General features: G+C 38.9%; 2 protein-coding genes across 4 annotated transcripts in view; both read left to right on the top strand.

The window, feature by feature from the left end:
• EFL1 (elongation factor like GTPase 1) overlaps window positions 1–18,149 on the top strand; it is a 127,508-nt gene that overhangs the window by 69,048 nt on the left and 40,311 nt on the right. The window lies entirely within an intron of this gene.
• LOC123645064 (tRNA-splicing endonuclease subunit Sen2-like) lies at window positions 2,686–4,142 on the top strand. Its single transcript, XM_045561566.1, has one exon. The coding sequence runs from the start codon at window positions 2,769–2,771 to the stop codon at window positions 4,140–4,142; it is 1,374 nt and encodes a 457-aa protein (XP_045417522.1). The 5' UTR covers window positions 2,686–2,768.

Raw genomic sequence — 18,149 nt, 5'->3', positions numbered from 1 at the left:
AAGCAAATCATCAAGGAAACATCAACCCCATTAAACAATGGGCAACAGACATGAACAGAAGCTTTTCAAAAGAAGACTAATGGCCAGTAAACATTTGAAAAAATGCTTATACTGTCTCCAGTCATTAGGGAAATGCAAATCAAAACCACAATGAGGTATCACCTAACTTCAGTAAGAATGGCTTTTATCCAAAAGTCCCCAAACAACAGATGCTGGCATGGATGTGGAGAGAAGGGAACACTCATACACTATTGGTGGGACTGCCAACTAGTTCAACCTCTATGGAAAGTAGTATGGAGATATCTCAAATAACTGAAAGTGGACCTACCATTTGGTCCAGCAATCCCACTACTGGGTATTTACCCAAAGGGAAAAAAAAAGACATTTTATAAAAAAGACACATGCACTTGAATGTTTATAGCAGCACAATTCACAACTGCAAAGATGTGGGAACAACCTTAGTGTCCATCAATACATGAGTGAATTAATAGAATGTGGTATATGTATATCATGGAGTATTACTCAGCCATAAAAAGATGGTGAACTAATATATCTTTTATAACAACCTGGATGGAACTGAAGACCATCCTCCTAAGAGAAGTATCGAAAGAATGGAAAAACAAACACTACATGTACTCTTAAATTGGAACGATATTAAACAATTTTTAAAAGATAAAGATGCAAATTTACTATTAGGGGAAAATTCAAGGGGAAAAGGATTCACAGGACGAAGAGTGATATTTTACTGAGGAAAGATACGATTAGAACTGAAGTTATAATGGTAATATATCTTATATGCTAAGAAGCAAAACACTGAAATTCAGAATATCCTAAAAATCTGGAAACACAAGGCTGTTTATTTCATTATTACAGAGTTATTAAAGTGAAATATAGGCCCAAACCTCAGTGTGTATTGCTCCAAAAATACCAACCATAGAATAATATGACTGAGCTTAAGTCAACACCTTAAGTAGATGAAAAAGAGTCAAATATAAAAACTATTTCTACTTCCACACTTCTTTAGACACCATGTATCTAAAGTAAAACATTAAAATAAGAATTAGAATTTACAAAGTAGACACTGTATTAGGAAACTTGAACATGCCTTCTAGAATTTGATATGTAAATTAGGCTGATGATAAATATAGAAATAGAATATTTGAATAATATAAGCAATAGCTTGAGTTTATGGGTATATGTATAAACATTGTACTCTATGTATAAATTAAATTTAGAAATTGGATTTACTAGGTCATAAGTAAAATTTCAATAAAATCCCCAAAATATAAACTCTACAAGCTATTATATTATTTTCTGACCAAATAAACTACAACTTGAAGTTAATAATAGAAATAATTCTAATTAGATACTAAAATACAGTCTCTTAAGTCACTCTTAGAGCAAAGTAGAAATTAAATTTGCAATTACAGGATACAGCAATCCTTTGATTTAAACATTTGCATTTCATTTTAACCAAGCAGCTTTAGGAGAAGTTTCGTCTATTTTACAATATTTTTTTTTTTACTGTGGAAAGTGAAACCTGAACTCCAGTCGCATGTTGGCTTCTTTGCTCATTGACAAGTGCCTGCTTTGTAGAACAACAGTGTGATAGCACTAGTGCTTATCATCCCCTGCTAACCCTCTTTTGTAAGGTGATGTGTAATAGAGAACATTTGTGCAATTGCTCTTCAAAGTAGATCAAAAATAGCTTACGTAAAAAGGTAAAATATCCAAGGGGCACGGAGATCTCTTTACAGTGTTCCAGGAAATGAAAAACAACACACCTCTAGAAATTAGTCTAAAATCACCACCTGCTGAGGTTCAGTGAGGGAGTGTTCGGAAGTCTACCGAACAAGCACCTGAATTGTTGGGATTAATTGCACAACATCGTGAGGTATCAGTTCCAGGAGGCCTGCAATTGAGAGCAAAGCAAGCCCCAGTCATCAACGAGGACTAAGTACTGCGAAGGTTGTAGACTAGAGACAGATGCAGAAACAAGCAAAACCAAGTCACATGAACCAGAACCTCCAAAAATCTGGAATAAAAAGCTCAGGTCTGGAAAACCTATAACAGGACATGGAAAAGGGACTGTCAGCTCACAAGAGCCAATTGTTAAATTGTTAGGAAATTTGCTAACCAGTTGTTAAAACTTAGCCATTATTAAAGGGTAAATTATATAAGTGTAGAATTGAGTTAATTATATTAAAAATGAAGGTGGTAAATACTTAAGTGGATCAAAAAATAAGTGGCGGGTGCTTCTGGCAATAGCAAAGCACAGTGAAACTTGAAGACCTAATGTTTGTAAATGATTCAGTTCATGAGAGTGTTCAACTGCCAAAACTTCCATTCTTTTGCCTTTTTATGTAGTTAAAAGAGAATGTGTTTTAGGTTGGGCTTTCCTGTAGAGCCAGACGATAGTACTGCAGGCTAGAGTATTTTTGTGTTATGTTAATGGCCTTTGCTTCTTGCCTTTGGGCCTCATACCCTGCAATTGATGGATATTATTAACTAACGGTGAAAAGGAACATGCCTATATGGATTTTAAAAGTGACAAAAGTAAGACTTCTGCACATCAAAGCCCGTACAGATGTGGTTCCAAAACTCTAAGTATGACAAACTGGCCATTGCTTTTATTATTTAATAAGGAAAAAGAAATCAACTGTTCATTAAACTGAGGAAATCAGAGAAAGAGCAGTGACCCACACACATAACTAAAGAAGATATTAGGCGAGTGCCTGGGGCCGAGGAAGAAGAGTCCCCCCTGAAAAATGGCAGAAGCCATTTTCCACGCCCCCAAAAGGAAAAGAAGAGTGTATGAGAATTATGAGTCTCCATGGCCGATCCCTTTTGATCAGGACCAAAGTCCTAAGAAAGAATTCAGGATATTCCATGCCGAAATGATTAACAGCAATGTGATTGTGAGGAACGCAGAGGACATCCTGCAGCTCTACGGGAAAGGTTATTTTGGAAAAGGTATTCTTTCAAGAAGCCATCCAAACTTCACAATTTCAGATCCCAACTTGGTTGCTAAATGGAAAGATATGAAGACAAACATGCCTATCATCACATCAGAGAAATACCAGCATCGTGTAAAATGGGCGGCAAAGCTCATGCGTAGACAGGGGCAGAATGAGAGTACCGTGCATGGAATCCTCAAGGATTACATAAAACCACTTGAGTATCCTCGTATAAAAAGAAATGAAGAGGTTCGATTGCCTGATGAGCTTAACTCTGAAATGGTTTCCAACATGGAAGGCACAGCAGGGAGAGAGAAACTCCCTGTGATGAGTGGAGACTCTGGAGAGTCGGATGCTGTGGAGGATCTGAGTGGGCCGTCAGACTGCCTGCAGGAGGGCTCTGGGCAGGACCCACCAACTCTAGACGGCTACTATGAACGCGTGGTAGATGATGCTGCACCTCCGCCCCAAGTCTGTTGCTGCAAACCAGATGCTGTCATCCCCCCGTGTGGCCCTCACCCTAAGGATGGCAGCAAACAGGCATGTCTCCTCTGTGCAGGGGAGAGAGGGCCTGACCATGAGTGTGTGCTTGTGGAGGAAGTGGTGTGTGACAGGAGCGAGAGTGAGGATGCCCCAAATGAGGAATCGGTACAAAGAAAGAGACTAATACGCAGGAGAAATCCATACAGGATCTTTGACTATTTGCAACTCAGCCCAGAAGAGGCCTTCTTCCTGGTCTGTGCCCTGGGATGTCTCAGTGTCTACTATGAAAAGGAGCCTTTAATGATAGTGAAGCTCTGGGAAGCTTTCTCTGTAGTTCAGCCCACACTCAGGACGACCTACATGGCCTACCACTACTTCCGAAGCAAGGGCTGGGTGCCCAAAGTGGGACTCAAGTATGGGACAGATTTATTGCTGTATCGGAAAGGCCCTCCGTTTTACCACGCAAGTTATTCTGTCATTATCGAGCTAGTCGATGACCATTTTGAAGGCTTTCTCCACAGACCTTTCAGTTGGAAGTCACTGGCTGCCTTGAGCAGAGTTTCAGTTAATGTCTCTCAGGAACTTATGCTGTGCTATTTGATTAAACCCTCTACCATGACTGACAAAGAAATGGAGTCACCAGAATGTATGAAAAGAATTAAAGTTCAGGAGGTGATTCTAAGTCGATGGGTTTCATCATGAGACAGGAGTGATCAAGATGAACTTTAAAAGTTCAACCTCAGATTTCTAGTTTCACCAGCAACTATTGCATCTCCTATAACATGCCACATTCAAGGCTAGGTAAAAAATCCTTTTACTGTAATCACCCATTTAATTTAAAAGTTTTAAAAGGCATCTTGCGCCAGAAAACTGTCAATGTTTTAAAAGATAAAATTACATAGAGAAGGAGAAAGAGCCTTGTGCTGTCCTTGACTTGGTCACCAGCTCTGGCTGATTCTGTGCTTCATGCCTCTGGCCTCAGTCTGTGTCCTCACCCAGTCACCAGGGAGGCTGGACTAGATGAGTCCCCAGAGGACTCTTCCAGCAACCAGGAAATTTATTCTGATTTTACCTGAAAGTGGTAATAGTTTATATAGTAGTGTTTATAAAGTCCTTTCCTACACAGGTATCCCTCATTACCTATGTCTAATCTGTTCCTGAAAGAGTGTTAGCAGATTTGGGGATTGCAGGATCCTATGTTCCATTATTTTAGTTGGAAAAAATGGTTATGTGTTTCAGATTATCCAAGAAATTCAACCAATAACTCAAGCATTTAAAAAATCCCTGCACAGCTCTTCAAACTGTGGTCACGATTGGCTCCCAAAAGGCTAGAATTAAATTTAGTCATTCCACAATGTATACGTACTTCAAAACAGCATGTTGTGCACAATAAATATGTATAATTTCATCTGTCAGTTTAAAAAAAAATCCTTTTAATATCTGTCAAGGATTTCTGTATCATAGAAAGCCTTTAAAACACCAATTGCTTATTTATGTAATTCTCAGTGAACTCGTTGGTAGGCACATTTTGTACAGAACACAAAATTTTGTACAATATTAGATAAAAATTATATCTTTTTTTAGTGAACTTGTTATGAAATAAAAAGCAAGAAAATGGAGACACATTAAAAAAAGAAGATATTAATAAAAAAAGCAAATATTTAAATTTGAATGATTGCACTAGAATTGATAAGTAAATAGCAAATGTGTTTAAAAAGATGAATGCAATAACTAAATTTCCCTTTCATTGAGGAAAGGGAAAAACATGTTGGAAATGAAGTAATATACAAAGAGATTTTAAAATTTTAAGAGGACGTCGTGTGCCTTTCAAGGCTAATTAATTTCTATATGTAAATATGCTGTTTTATGCTTCTTCATTTCCTAGGAAAAAAATGTTATAAAAAACTGTTTTAAGAATACTTAGAGAGTCCTGAATATGTCAGTAACTAATGGGATTGGGTTTTAATTTAAATTTGCCTTTATTTTATTATTAGTGGGGGTGAATGTTACTTTATATGCAAGTTGGCCACTTGTATTTTTTTAATTGTTCATGTCCTTTGGCTGTATTTTTTAATTATGGTATTCATTTTCTCATTTATATATTGAAGCTATTAATCCTTGTTCTGATCTATACTTTAAACAATTCTTTTCAATTTTGACTTGCCTTTTAACTTTGTTTAATATGATTCTTGCCATAGAGAGGTTAAAAACATTTATGGGTAAAGATGTAATTTTTCCTTAATTTTTCTTCTTAATTTCTTTTAAGTATTTAGAAGTTGGATTTTTTTGTTTTATTTTTAACTTTTTTCTTTTTTACTTCATTTTCTCTTTTTTCACTTACGAAACACATTTTAATTGTATTTAATAGTTATATGTGTGTGTGTGTCATTTTTAATCCATCTGGATTTTTATCTTGGTTTACAGTGTGGAGTGGTGATGCAATTTTAACTTTAGTTTTTGAAAATTGGTGACCTAATGTTCTAATTATGACTTGAGAAGTAGAGAGAGACAGACACATGCATACACGTCCACGCATAAAACATTCCTGAGAATTTACATGTCTTCTGGGAAAGGGTAATATATATGTAGTGAGTTCCCTTGTGTAGTCAGAACTAACACTTGGCTTCATCTCTAAGAGACAGAATCCATTGTGGCGGGGGATTTGAAAATAGATTTCTTTTCCTTCACTAAAGCATTTGCTTCATGTTAACACAGTCTGGGGAAATGGAGATCTCCTTATTTATTAGCTGAACAATGGACTTATTATTCACTCCACTCTTTAAGTTATTCTCCTTGTCTCTAAGTCCTCACATAAGAAAACTCTACATGTTTTTGTTTTTATGATTACAAATATTTTTGCTGCGATTGTTTCACCCAATTGTATCCAGTAATCTCTTATCTATCAAATTGTGAGGCATTTGGGAGTTAGAAGTTTTTATCCTCTTCCTTATAATCTACTTAGCTTCCATTTTTTTCTCCAAATGTGGGGGGAATATTCCAAAATATTAACAACATGAACATAAAATGCTGGAGTGCATGAGAGCGATATCAAGTGTGTGTCTGTGCTAATTTGGGTAGTCCTCCCATTTCAGAATGAGTTTAGTTTATTTCTGTGGTTGGTCCTACTGCGGGGGTGTAAGTAGGCCCTGATTTAAAGTGAAGTATGACTTAACAGGGTAGGAGGAAGAACAGGTTCCTTCTCAAGGCAAGGGCTCACTGTGGTAACTAACCCCCACTTCCACCAGGAAACTGAGCTTATGGTTCACAAGTCAACCTGATTACAGGGATTCATCTTTTTCATTATTAGTATAACTTTCTTGAAGCTAATTAATGCTCCTAAATAAGTCACTCTCTGAGGTTGCTGTGAATATGTGCTATAGTTGTGGTTTGAACTTGCCTTCCACTTACCTTATGCTTCTGCTGTTCCCTGTGGATAGTAGGACTATTGTTTACTTACTGTTCAAAATCCTGAATATCTTGACTGAAGATCTTTTGCACAATAATGTAGCATTTTGGACCTTTCCAAGATAGACATTTATTATGATGGCTTTCCTGATAGTATTCAAAGATGATGAAACATTTTGATTAAAAATAATTATTAATCACTGATTATAACGATCGCTAGTAAGAAGAGGTCACTTTTCTTAGCCACTCTTCTAGCCTCCTTCACATCTTTACTCATCTCTGAGATCCCAGAGTTCTACAGCCCCATAGAAAGTAAACCAAAACCATGGGGACAAGGCGTGACCAGCTCTGGCCAAAGTGGTGAAAGGTGAGCCCTCCATCCATGATCTGTACTGCTCGAGTGTTCTGCTCTTGGACTTGTAATCCCACCTGACATTGTTCTTCTGGGCAGACTTCCCAGCGCTTTGCACTTTTTGGGGAATCCTGTGCTTGGTTTTGTTTTAATGCTGGCTTCAATAACTCCCTAAGAAATGTGACTAACCACCAACTCACCCTGTTCACAAACAGAGAACACAAGGGCCTATTGTATAATAAATGTAGTGATAATATTCAAAATGGCTAAACATTCAGCACAGAATACGTTTTGCTAGACCATCCTTAGAACTTTCGTTATTATTACAATTCTTCTAGCCCCTTCCATCAGATTTGGGGAGGGTGGGTCAAGTTATCGCCAGACCTGTTCTCCTCAGCTGGCCTCCGCTGCTGTCTGTGGAGCAGCAGTGTGACTTACTCAGTAGAGCAGGGACCAGTGACTATTAATAATGAAAGGTGCCCTAAGTGCTGTCGTGACAACACCTCCTGAGGAGGCAAGTATCTCCCCCCAAAATAAGGAGATTAACGTCCCAAAGACATGAGTGAGAGAGCTGCCTGCTAAAAAACCATATTTCACTGCCAAGTTCATTTTTATCTCATGTGCTTGGAGATTAGGCAGATTTACCCTGAAATATGCAGTGCTTTGTATGAGTTACTAAAGAACACAAAGTTTACAGCAAGGACAAAATTATTATAAAATAGCATTGTCAACTTTTCTGTCTTCCCACGTTTGAGAAATTGATACTTTTTGCTACTTATTATGTAGCCAAAGGGCTTTAATAGTAAAATTCTCTGGACAAGTCCTCAGTCACTTTTGCCATCTCCTTCTCAACAAACCTTGGTATTAAGTGAGCTGTCACCTCCAAGTTCCCTTTCCTGCTTGCTAACCTTTTTCACCTGCAGACCTCCTTGTTGTCTTTCTACGCCGTGCCCTCTAAGAATGCCTGGTGCCAGAGTAGTGCCAACCTTGCCATGGAGTTGGGTGCCCAGTGTTTGCTCCCACTTGGTTGTGTGCTCTTGCCTTCTGCTGGCTGGTAGGTCTGATGACTAAGCCTGGCTTCATACGGCATTTCGGCTCTGTGTCCCCCTTAGCTGTTAATTATGAGTTACAGGCAGCTTGCCATGCTCTTCTGCCAAACTTGTCCTTCCTAACAAAATAATCCTTCAGATATGGGTGGCCACTGAAGGAAACTATTACTTTATGAATTAGTCCCTGTGCTTCATGAAAGAAAACCTAAGATTGAGTGAGCAGCTACCTCAGACTTAGCTCACAGCCAACCTATTGTCAGCCACAAACTGAAGACCTTTTTCACACAAATAGCTGCCTAGACATACACCTGTCTGCGCAACTGATTTTTTGACCTAAATGCAATCATTTGTTAAATTTGTACATGGAGCATAGAATTTAGAAGTTGGAGGGGAGGTTATGAAAACAAGTATTAGGGAAGATAAAGTAGCTAGTTTTCAAGTATGTAAAGGCTTGTGATATTGTGGTGTTAAAACAAGGAATGTGATTTGACTATAACACAGGAAAGCCAGAAAGAGCCTGAGGGGTAGAGGCGATGTCGTATTTATTGCCCTGCCAGAGAACTTGTGCAGGAGATGTTCATAATGAACAAGTGAATATATGTATTTTCTATATGTATAAGAGTTCATGCTCTTCATCAAAGAAGTTGCTGCTGTGACCGTCTTCTCTGGAGGATATTGTGAGATTCCACATGGCAGGCAAGTTGTTTTAGAGCAAATAAACTGTCAAGCTCCGTCCACTTCTAGAGCTTTGTGTTTACATGAATTATTGCACTTTTCTCTCTCATCGCTGAGGATGAAACTGATATGTATCAGGTAACTGATATTTTTCTTTCCTTCGTATGTTCAAGTATAGTCACAATTAAAGTTTTCCTTAAATGATCTTCAGAGGCTTTAAAAATTATTTCCTGGACTTGTATGCAAAATGCAGAAATACAAATTAAATCTTATTGGTCATCTGGAGATCATTTTGCCACAAATTTTGTTTTTATAGAGTGTGCCATGTATGAATGGAAGGGACACTTGCTGATAGAATCGTAAGATACCAGGTATTTAGAGCTTAAGGGAACATGGAGTACCGTTCTGTCCATTGCATATTCTTTAGGAAGGACCTACTTTTTAAGAACCTAGCTGATATTCTTGATAATTGGTCAATTAAAAAATACATATATATATATGCCATGTTATCGTCTTACCAAATATACCAGATAGACCAAGTGTGTCTCCTTATGTTAAAGGGGGATTGGGATCTCATTATTACTGCTGTTTTGTTCTTTGCTTTTTTAAAAAATAAAAATATGTCTTAGAATATTTTATTGAACTAGATCTTAGGATTTGTTATCATATTCAGATTTACCATATGTTCTCCCATGGCTGAATAAATTTTATGGATATACCACAGTTTTTTTTTAAACCAGTCCCTTTGTAATGAATACTCTGTTCCCATGGTCATTAAATTTCCTGTTTCAGTGTTCCTGTGACCATCATTGTATTACGTTATGGTGGTCCTTTCTCTTTTTTGGCCAGTTTAATCAGTTACTGCTTCATTTTAATCCACATTTAGCACAAATGGGGTTTACGCATTCATTGAGCAAATGTCTGTGGAGGCCTGCTGGAGGTGAAGCATAGCTAGCGGTGCTTGTCTGCAGGGGGGCAGCAGGCCGCGGGGAGCGGGAGTGGGGATGGGGAAGAGTTTCGAGAGTAAGGAAGACGGCAGGGCCACGTGGAGTTACAGCAGCACCTGAGATCCTAAGTGTTGTCAGCAGAGGGGCGGAAGCTGAGCTGGAGCATAGTTAATGTGCTCTCACAGTTTTCCTTGCCTGACTAGGTAATAGTTACGTTGTCAAGGTACTTTGTCCCTCATTTGTCCTTTCAGGGTTCCAGTTGATGTTAACTTTAAGCCCGTTTCACCTTTATGGAGATATTTGTAGACAAGGCGCCCATATTTATTTGCCCAGGCATTTGCCCTTCTCTAAAGATGATTCTGGACATAACACTGAGGTCTTTAGGAATCGCTGCTTCACCCTCTGCACCTGTTCTGTGCACCAGCCAGCTCTGCTGGAGAGAGGGTGACCCCCTGCCTCTGTGTCCCCCCCAGTTCCTCTTCCCTTCTCCTCCTCCATCAGCCAGATTTGGCTTTTTCACTTTTCTTCGGTGGAGGGAAGGCATGTGAATGAGATTTTAATGATTGTGGAAAGGAGTGGAAATATTATGACAATTTCTTGGCCTTAGAAAATACAACCTTCTTATCTGGGAGACATTGAGGAAACATGGCACAGAGGGACAAGCCCTGGCCTGGGGGTCAGGAAAACGGGGCTCTCTCCAGGACTGCCAGGGACTGTGATCTGAGATCAGCCTTTCCCCACTCTACCCTCAGATTTCTCGTCAGTAAAGTATTAATAAATGAGCTCTGAGCATTTACTGGAGTTTACATTTTGTCATTCTGTCTTTAAATCAATCAAGGAGAAAGCTATTTTACAAGCAAAGTATAAGACTTGCTTGCAAAACTTCAAAGAAACTTTTGGTGTTAACTAAAACAGACTGTTTTAAAGATGATTTTGTTTACCTGATATGGTATTGGGTCTGGAAACATGGCTGCTTCCATGTCTCCCTGAAGGCTTTTCCCATGATCTGAGTGTCTGGGTCGTTGCTGCATCCTCGTTTGTTGCCACCTGAGCCAGATACCACGAGCGGTTTTCTTAGTGTAGAATAGTAACACAAAGGCTGCCCAGCCTGTGCCTATTAGTGGGGTTAGAGCAACACTAATCGGCAAATCACACTGGCTCTCTGTTGCCACCAGTTTATATAGGGTCTTATCTGGAATTTGTCCATCAACCAATCTGGGAATCCCAGGGAGTGTTCCTCACGGGCCCTTGGGCTCACACTTGCCATAGATGTTAATACTTAGACACTAGTGTTGTCACGGTGCCAAAACTCCCCAGTGGTCTCTGAAGTAGTGGAAATGCTTCGTCCTTATGCTTCACTGTCTGAGAGCAGTGGTCCCCAACCATTTTGGCACCAGGGACCAATTTCATGGGAGACAATTTTTCCATGGATAGCAGGGTGGGGAATGGTTTCAGGATGGTCCAAGTGCGTTACATTTATTGTGCAGTTAAACCTCTCCGCTAATGATAATCTGTACTTACAGCTGCTCCCCAGTGCTGGCATCACTGCTTCAGCTCCACCTCAGATCATCAGGCATTAGATTCTCATAATACGTGGGTAACCTAGATCCCTCGCATGTGCAGTTTATAGTAGGGTCCGTGCTCCTATGAGAATCTGATGCTGCTGCTGATCTGACAGGAGGCGGAGCTTATGCAGCGATTGCAGCAATGGGGAGCAGCTGTAAATGCAGATGAAGCTTCGCTTGCTTGCTCACCTGCTGCCCACCTCTTGCTGTGTGGCCTGGTTCCTAATAGGCTGTGGACTAGGGTTGGGGACTGCAGGATTAGAGGGTATAGGACATTACCGTGAGCCAATGTCTTAAAAAGGTCAGACAGGGTAAATACCATGGATTAGCTTTAGCACAGACTGCATTATCTTCTGGGGTTCAGAGGAGGGGCATGTCCAGAGAATTCATAGAATGGGTCCTTGAAGGTGATTGAGGTACCTTCTGGACTGAAGCTCCTCCTAAGGAAGAAGAAACTAGGCATGACAGGATGATCCAATAGCCAAGCCTTAGTCTCAAGGAGGAAAAATGGTGTGATACATGTCATTTGATTTGTCTTTTGGCCTGACCCTATTGCTCCCATGACTGAGATCTTTGCAAGGCAAGAGTAAAACCTGGAAGAGGTAACCTGTGTAAGACTTTGGGTCACAGCAATGTCTTATGCCCTCTAAGAGAGTGAAACATACGGAAGAAGCGTTTCCGCTTCATCAGAGACTGCTGCAGAGTTTCGGCACCCTGACAACACTAGTGTCAGAGTATTGGCAAGCATGGGCCCAGGAGGAACAGCTCCTGGGATTCCCAGATTAGTTGATGGACACGTTCCAGATAAGGCCCTCTACAAACTGGTGGAGACAGAGAGGCAGTGGGATTTGGTGCTTAGTGTTAACCTAGCTCCACTAGTAGGCATCGGCTGGGCAGCCTTGACAAAATGGTTTGCATGAGTCTGTCTTACGAAAACTTCTTCCCAGATGCCCCATCAGCATTTTTGCTTTGTGTTACAATGGGATTCTTTAGTTTGCAACAGGTTTCACTGGGGACAGTGTTTACTAATAAATCAGAACACTTGTTTGAGAAAACACACCTGGTGCCCCCGGTAAAGTAAAGGAGCATCTCCTGACTGTCCCTTTTTATGAGCCTCCTACTTGGGGTCAATTAGAAATGATAATCGCACCTCACAGTATTCTTGGAGTCTTGGCCCAGAGACTCACATACACAAGACCGTGATGTTCCATATTGTGGAAATTATCCACTGAAATGACTTTCCCATCATTGTGCTCACCTACTTTTTGCAGCACTTTTTCTCCAATTTTATCAGAGCCAAAGAAATGTTTCCCATGATATGAACTGAGATTATTTTACTCTAACGATGGTTAGATTTGATCATTGGTAGATGGTAAGAGTGGATAGAGACACTTAGAAATTCTTTGAGTGATGTGTTGTATGCTTTTGATAAATAAATAAAGGCAGCAGTAGAGAAGCATATGATGTTTGTTGGGGATTGTTTTGTTTTCCCGAAAAATGAAGCAGACCAGAACCAAAGAATTGTTTCCAAACCTTTTTGAGCATCATCTTATGGGTCTTTAAAAAGACCAAACTTCATATGAATCACGGAGTGTTAGGAACCAGAGGGTGGACAGAAGAATGCAGCCAGGAGGAGACTGGTTGCACTTACTGGAATAAGGAATAAGGTTGAGGACAGATATACTCAGGACAATCAGTGGAAAGACTTTGCAGTGAAAGACACGTTTTATTAGTCATTGGAGGTTGTGGAGGAAAAATATACAAGGAGACAAACCATGTGCTCTCTCCTTTGCTGCCAGTTCTTTTTAAAAGGCTCTGAAATGGTTTATCTTTATTAATTGCAGTTATTGGTATCTTTAAAAGACTTAGAAGCACTTAAAATACCCATGTAATTTGTGTCAGATAACATTTTAAGTAAACTTTTATTGATGCATAATATGCATGTAGGAATGTATGCAAATCTTAAATGCACAGCTTGATGAATTTTCATAAACTGAACAGATGCCAGTGTAACCAGCATCCAGATCCGGAAAAGGAGCCTTCCCAGCGTCCCAGGAGCTGAGCTCCTTTCTGCCTACTGCCACCTACACCCCTCACCCCTCAGGGTGGCAACTCTCCTGGCTTCAACATCATAAATTAGATTTACCTGATTTTAAGCTTTATATAAATTGAATCATATAGAATGTACTCTTGTGTTGGGCCGCTTTCCTTCGACATTCTGTTTGTGAATTTCATACATGTCATTGCACGTGGTTGTGATTTGTTCATTCTCATTGCTGCATTTTGTGACTACCACAGTTTATTTATCCACTCTTCTGTTGGTAGATGTTTAAGTAATTTCCAGTATTTTGGCTATTATGAATGATGTTGCTTCAAATACTGTTAAACATGTCTTTTGGTGAATATATGTACCATTTCTGTTGGAAGAGAAAGTGCTGGGTCATATAGTAGGCTATATTCAAGCTTAGTCAGTGCACTAGTTTATGCTTCCATCATGAGTATCTGAAATTCCCACTTGTTTCATAGCTTTGCCAACACTCGTTTTTGTTTTCATTGGAGCCATGCTTGTGTGTATGAGGCAGTATCCTAAGTTTCCCTGATAACTAGTGAAGTCAAAGTTCCTTTTCATTTATGTATTGACCATTGATTGTTACTCATTTGTGAAATACCTATTAAGTCTTTACCCGCTTTTTTTTTTAGATTCTCTACCTTGTTTTGGATTGATTTGGAGGCATTGTTTATATACACTGGGTAAAAGTCCCTGACTGGGTATATGTGTTGCAGATAGTTTCTTCTATGCTGTGAGTTATCTTTCTCCTTTCTTTTTCTTTTTTCTGTCTTTTTTTTTTTTTTTTTTTTTTTGAGATATGGTCTCCCTCTGTTGCCTGGGATAGAGTGCAGTGGTGTCATCATACCTCACCACAGTCTGCACCTCCCAGGCTCAAGTGAGCCTCCTGCCTCAACCTCCCAAATAGCTGGCACAACAGGTGTGCACCACCACACCTGGCTAATTTTTTATTTTTTTAATTTTTTTGTAGCGGTGGGTCTCAGTATTGCCCATGCTGGTCTCAATTCCTAGGCTCAGGGGATCATCTTGCCTTGGCCTCCCAAAGTGTGAGAGACCACACCCAGCCCCTTTCTGCTTGCTAATGGTATCTTTTGATAAACAGAAGTTCTTAATTTTAATATACTCTAACATTTTTCTATGTTTTCTGATTAGTGCTTTTTGTGACCTGTTTAAGAAGTCTTTGCTTCAAAGTTGCAGAGATGTTCTATGTAAGCTTTTTTGTTTTACTTATCAGATTTAGATAAGTAATGCATCTGACACTTGGTTTTGTAACAGGTGTGATGTGGCAGTCAAATTATTTTTCCGGTATGAATGTCCATTTGACTTAGAACCGTTATCAAATCCTCACTGCATTTCAGTGTCACCTTTGCCATATCTCAGTTTACATAATTTACATTCATTTGACTCCAGTAATGGTAGCTCTTTAAAAGAATTCAAAAGTTTATAGTGCTTGTGTCTACTTTTCATGGTAAAAAATTACAAAATTTTTTATTTTAAAAAGATCGCTCATAATCTCAATACTAGCAGTCCTACAATTTACATTTTAGTTATTTTTCTTCTATTTTTATTTATATAATCCCATTTACATTGAATTTTATATTTGACTTTATTTCTAAGTAGTCTTCAAAATTCAATTTATTAGAGGCTACATAGTATTTTGTTAGCCAGTCCTCTATTGTTAGGCATTTAAGATGTTCTCATTTAGTTATGAAAAACTGTCGCCTGGTTTTGAAATTTATTGAGCCTCTTGTTTTACAAGAAGATAACAAATGAGAATAACTGTATCAATTTGGGGCTCCTATCTTTAGATATTTTCATTTATTTGTAACTGCGTCTCTATTAATTCAACCCTCCAGTACAGATTTCTTTGTTCTTTATAAAGAGGTTTGATTACAATACCAGTATCAACCAATTGTGTTTTTATAATATTATAAAATTAAAGCCCAAACTACTATAGTATAAAACCACATTAATATTAAAATGGTTTTAATATCAAAAATTCAACCTGAACTTTTATTTCATTGATCCAAGTGACAAAGAAAATGTGAAGGTTGTTTCTATATTTAGTCCATAATAACAGAACTGCTTTGAAAGTTGCTTCTTCTCACAGGGAAGTAATGGATACGCTGTGAAAAGGTATTGGCTTGAATTGAAATGACCTATATCTGCTTAAAAATTACTTAACATTCTAACATTGTTACTTTTACCTTTTAGGAATTAAATTTCTTCACTAGGTTCTAGTATCAAGCGAGCTGTATCAGTGTCATAGTACCTGTGCCACAGCAAGATGCAGGCACATGGCAATAGTCTCAAATTTCTCCAGATTCAAGGCTCAGGAATTGGAATAAATAATCATCAATAATGTGAATGAGTTTAAAAAATGCTTTAGGAACACTTACATTATCAAAAATGTGAGAAAATAAAATGTGGGATCTCTGTCTTCATCTGTTTCCCTCATGGTGTTCAGCACAGATCTGTGAATGGAAGTGGTCAGTAGATACTTAGTAAAATAAATCTAAAAAATCACAGAAAATACATGAAATATTTCTTCAACTGTTTTAAGCTTGCCCTCAAATCACAATGAATTAGATTATAATAATTCTACAGGACCCTCTAAATTCTGTAATTTCTGAATTGACTTTGTGGAAACTATTAACCATTGGAAAAGTGATCATTAGAAATGGCAAAGGACACAGGGTGGCATCAGGTGACGCAGGCCAGGTGGCCTGTGAGCAGATCTGGAGATGAGGGTCTGTTGGTGGGACTGCAGTTCAACACAGCCTTCTTAGACTGAAGGCTGTCAGACTCCTCACTCTCAGGACCTTGATTAACCTCAAGAAACTCCCAGCTCCCTGTCAGGTAGGAATCTGAGAGTCCCTCTGTGAACAGCAGGCACCATGAAATCCAAGTCTGTAGTCCAGAGGTGAGGCCAGTTTCAGTTTCTAGGGTCTAAACTGATAATGCAGATGTGATCCATTTACAGTATAAGCCTGGGTGTATTGCTCTCTGGTAATTCTAACAATGTGAGCATTCAAGGCACAGAAGCAACAAAAAGACTGTTTTCTGGGGTTTTTTTTTTAACCTCTGGCTATTTTTCAAGTTTTTTTTTTTAATCATAAAAATAGTGTATTTACTGAAACCGATTGTTTAAATACAGAAAAAATAATACGAAAATGATAGAGCCAGTCTGAGTGGCTCACGCTTTTGATCCCAGCAATTTGGGAGGCTGAGGTGGGAGGATTGCTTGAGCCCAGGAGTTCAAGACCAGCATGAGCAACATATCAAGACCCCATCTCTTAAAAAAAATGAAAATAGTTGGGCGTTGTGTCACTCACATGTAGTCCCAGCTACTCGGGAGGCTGAGGCAGGAGGATTGCTTGAGCCTAGGAGTCGGAGACTGCAATGAGCTATGATTGTGCCACTGAACTCCATCCTGAGTGACAGAGTGAGACCCAATCTCTTAAAAAAAAAAAAAAAAAAAAAAAAAAAGAAAACAAAAAGGAATCTAATCCTGCTATCCAGAGATAGACACTATTAACATGGAACATATGCCCGGCGCAGTGGCTCATGCCTGTAATCCTAGCACTCTGGGAGGCCAATATGGGAGGATTGCTTGAGGTCAGGAGTTTCAGACCAGCCTGAGCCAAAAGCAAGAGCCCCTCCGTATCACCCCCAGCTCTACAAAAATGGAAAAATTACCCAGTAGTTCCAGTAGTCCCAGCTACTCAGGAGGCTGAAGCAGGAGGATCCCTTGAACCTAGGAGTGTGAGGTTGCAGTGAGCTATGATGATGCCACTGCACTCTAGCTAGGATGATGGAGCAAGACTCTGTCTCCAAAAAAAAAAAAAAATATACATATCCTCTAGCTCTTTTTTTCTATGCATATATAAATATTTTCTCATATATTTATATATGCATTTAACATAATTTTAAAGTACACACATTTTAAAGGATGAAACATATGCATAAAGGATGAAACAGTGAATAATATAATGAACATTCATACACCCACCATCCAGATTTAACTAATTTTATGTTTTTCCATAATGGTATCAATTCTTTTTATACTCAGTGAAGTGTTTCCTATCTAACTTAAGCACTTTATAGCCCTCCCTTATTCCATCACTACTAACGCCACCTTCCCTGACAATTATCACTTTTTAAAAGTTGCTGTGTAATTTCCTCTTCCAATGATTTAAAACTTATTTGCAATTTCAGTATATGTTTGTAAGTAATATATTTTTTTTTAATTTTTAAACTTTGCATAATAGTACATAATAGTACCCTATTATCCATGACCTTGTATAATGAGCTTTTATTATACTATTTTGTATTTTCCAGATTTTTATATGTTGAGTTCATTGCATGAATTTATTGTGATTTATTTTTCCAGTTTTCTTTTGATGGATATTTAAGGGTGCATTCAAATTTTTCTTCTTTTTTTTTTTTTTGAGACAGAGTCTCGTTCTGTCGCCCAGGCTAGAGTACCATGGCGTCAGCCTAGCTCACAGCAACCTCAAACTCCTGGGCTCAAGCAATTCTCCTGCCTCAGCCTCCCAAGAAGTAGCTGGGACTACAGGCGCACGCCATGATGCCTGGCTAATTTTTCTATTTTTACTGGAGACAAGGTCTTGTTCTGGCTCAGGCT

Source organism: Lemur catta, chromosome 9 (genome assembly GCF_020740605.2).
Source record: "Lemur catta isolate mLemCat1 chromosome 9, mLemCat1.pri, whole genome shotgun sequence".
NCBI lineage: Eukaryota > Metazoa > Chordata > Mammalia > Primates > Lemuridae > Lemur > Lemur catta.
This window is presented reverse-complemented; position numbering and strand designations above follow the sequence as displayed.

Excerpts from the sequence above, each read along its gene's own strand:
- LOC123645064 (XM_045561566.1), top strand. The coding sequence starts at position 2,769 with ATGGCAGAAGCCATTTTCCACGCCCCCAAAAGGAAAAGAAGAGTGTAT.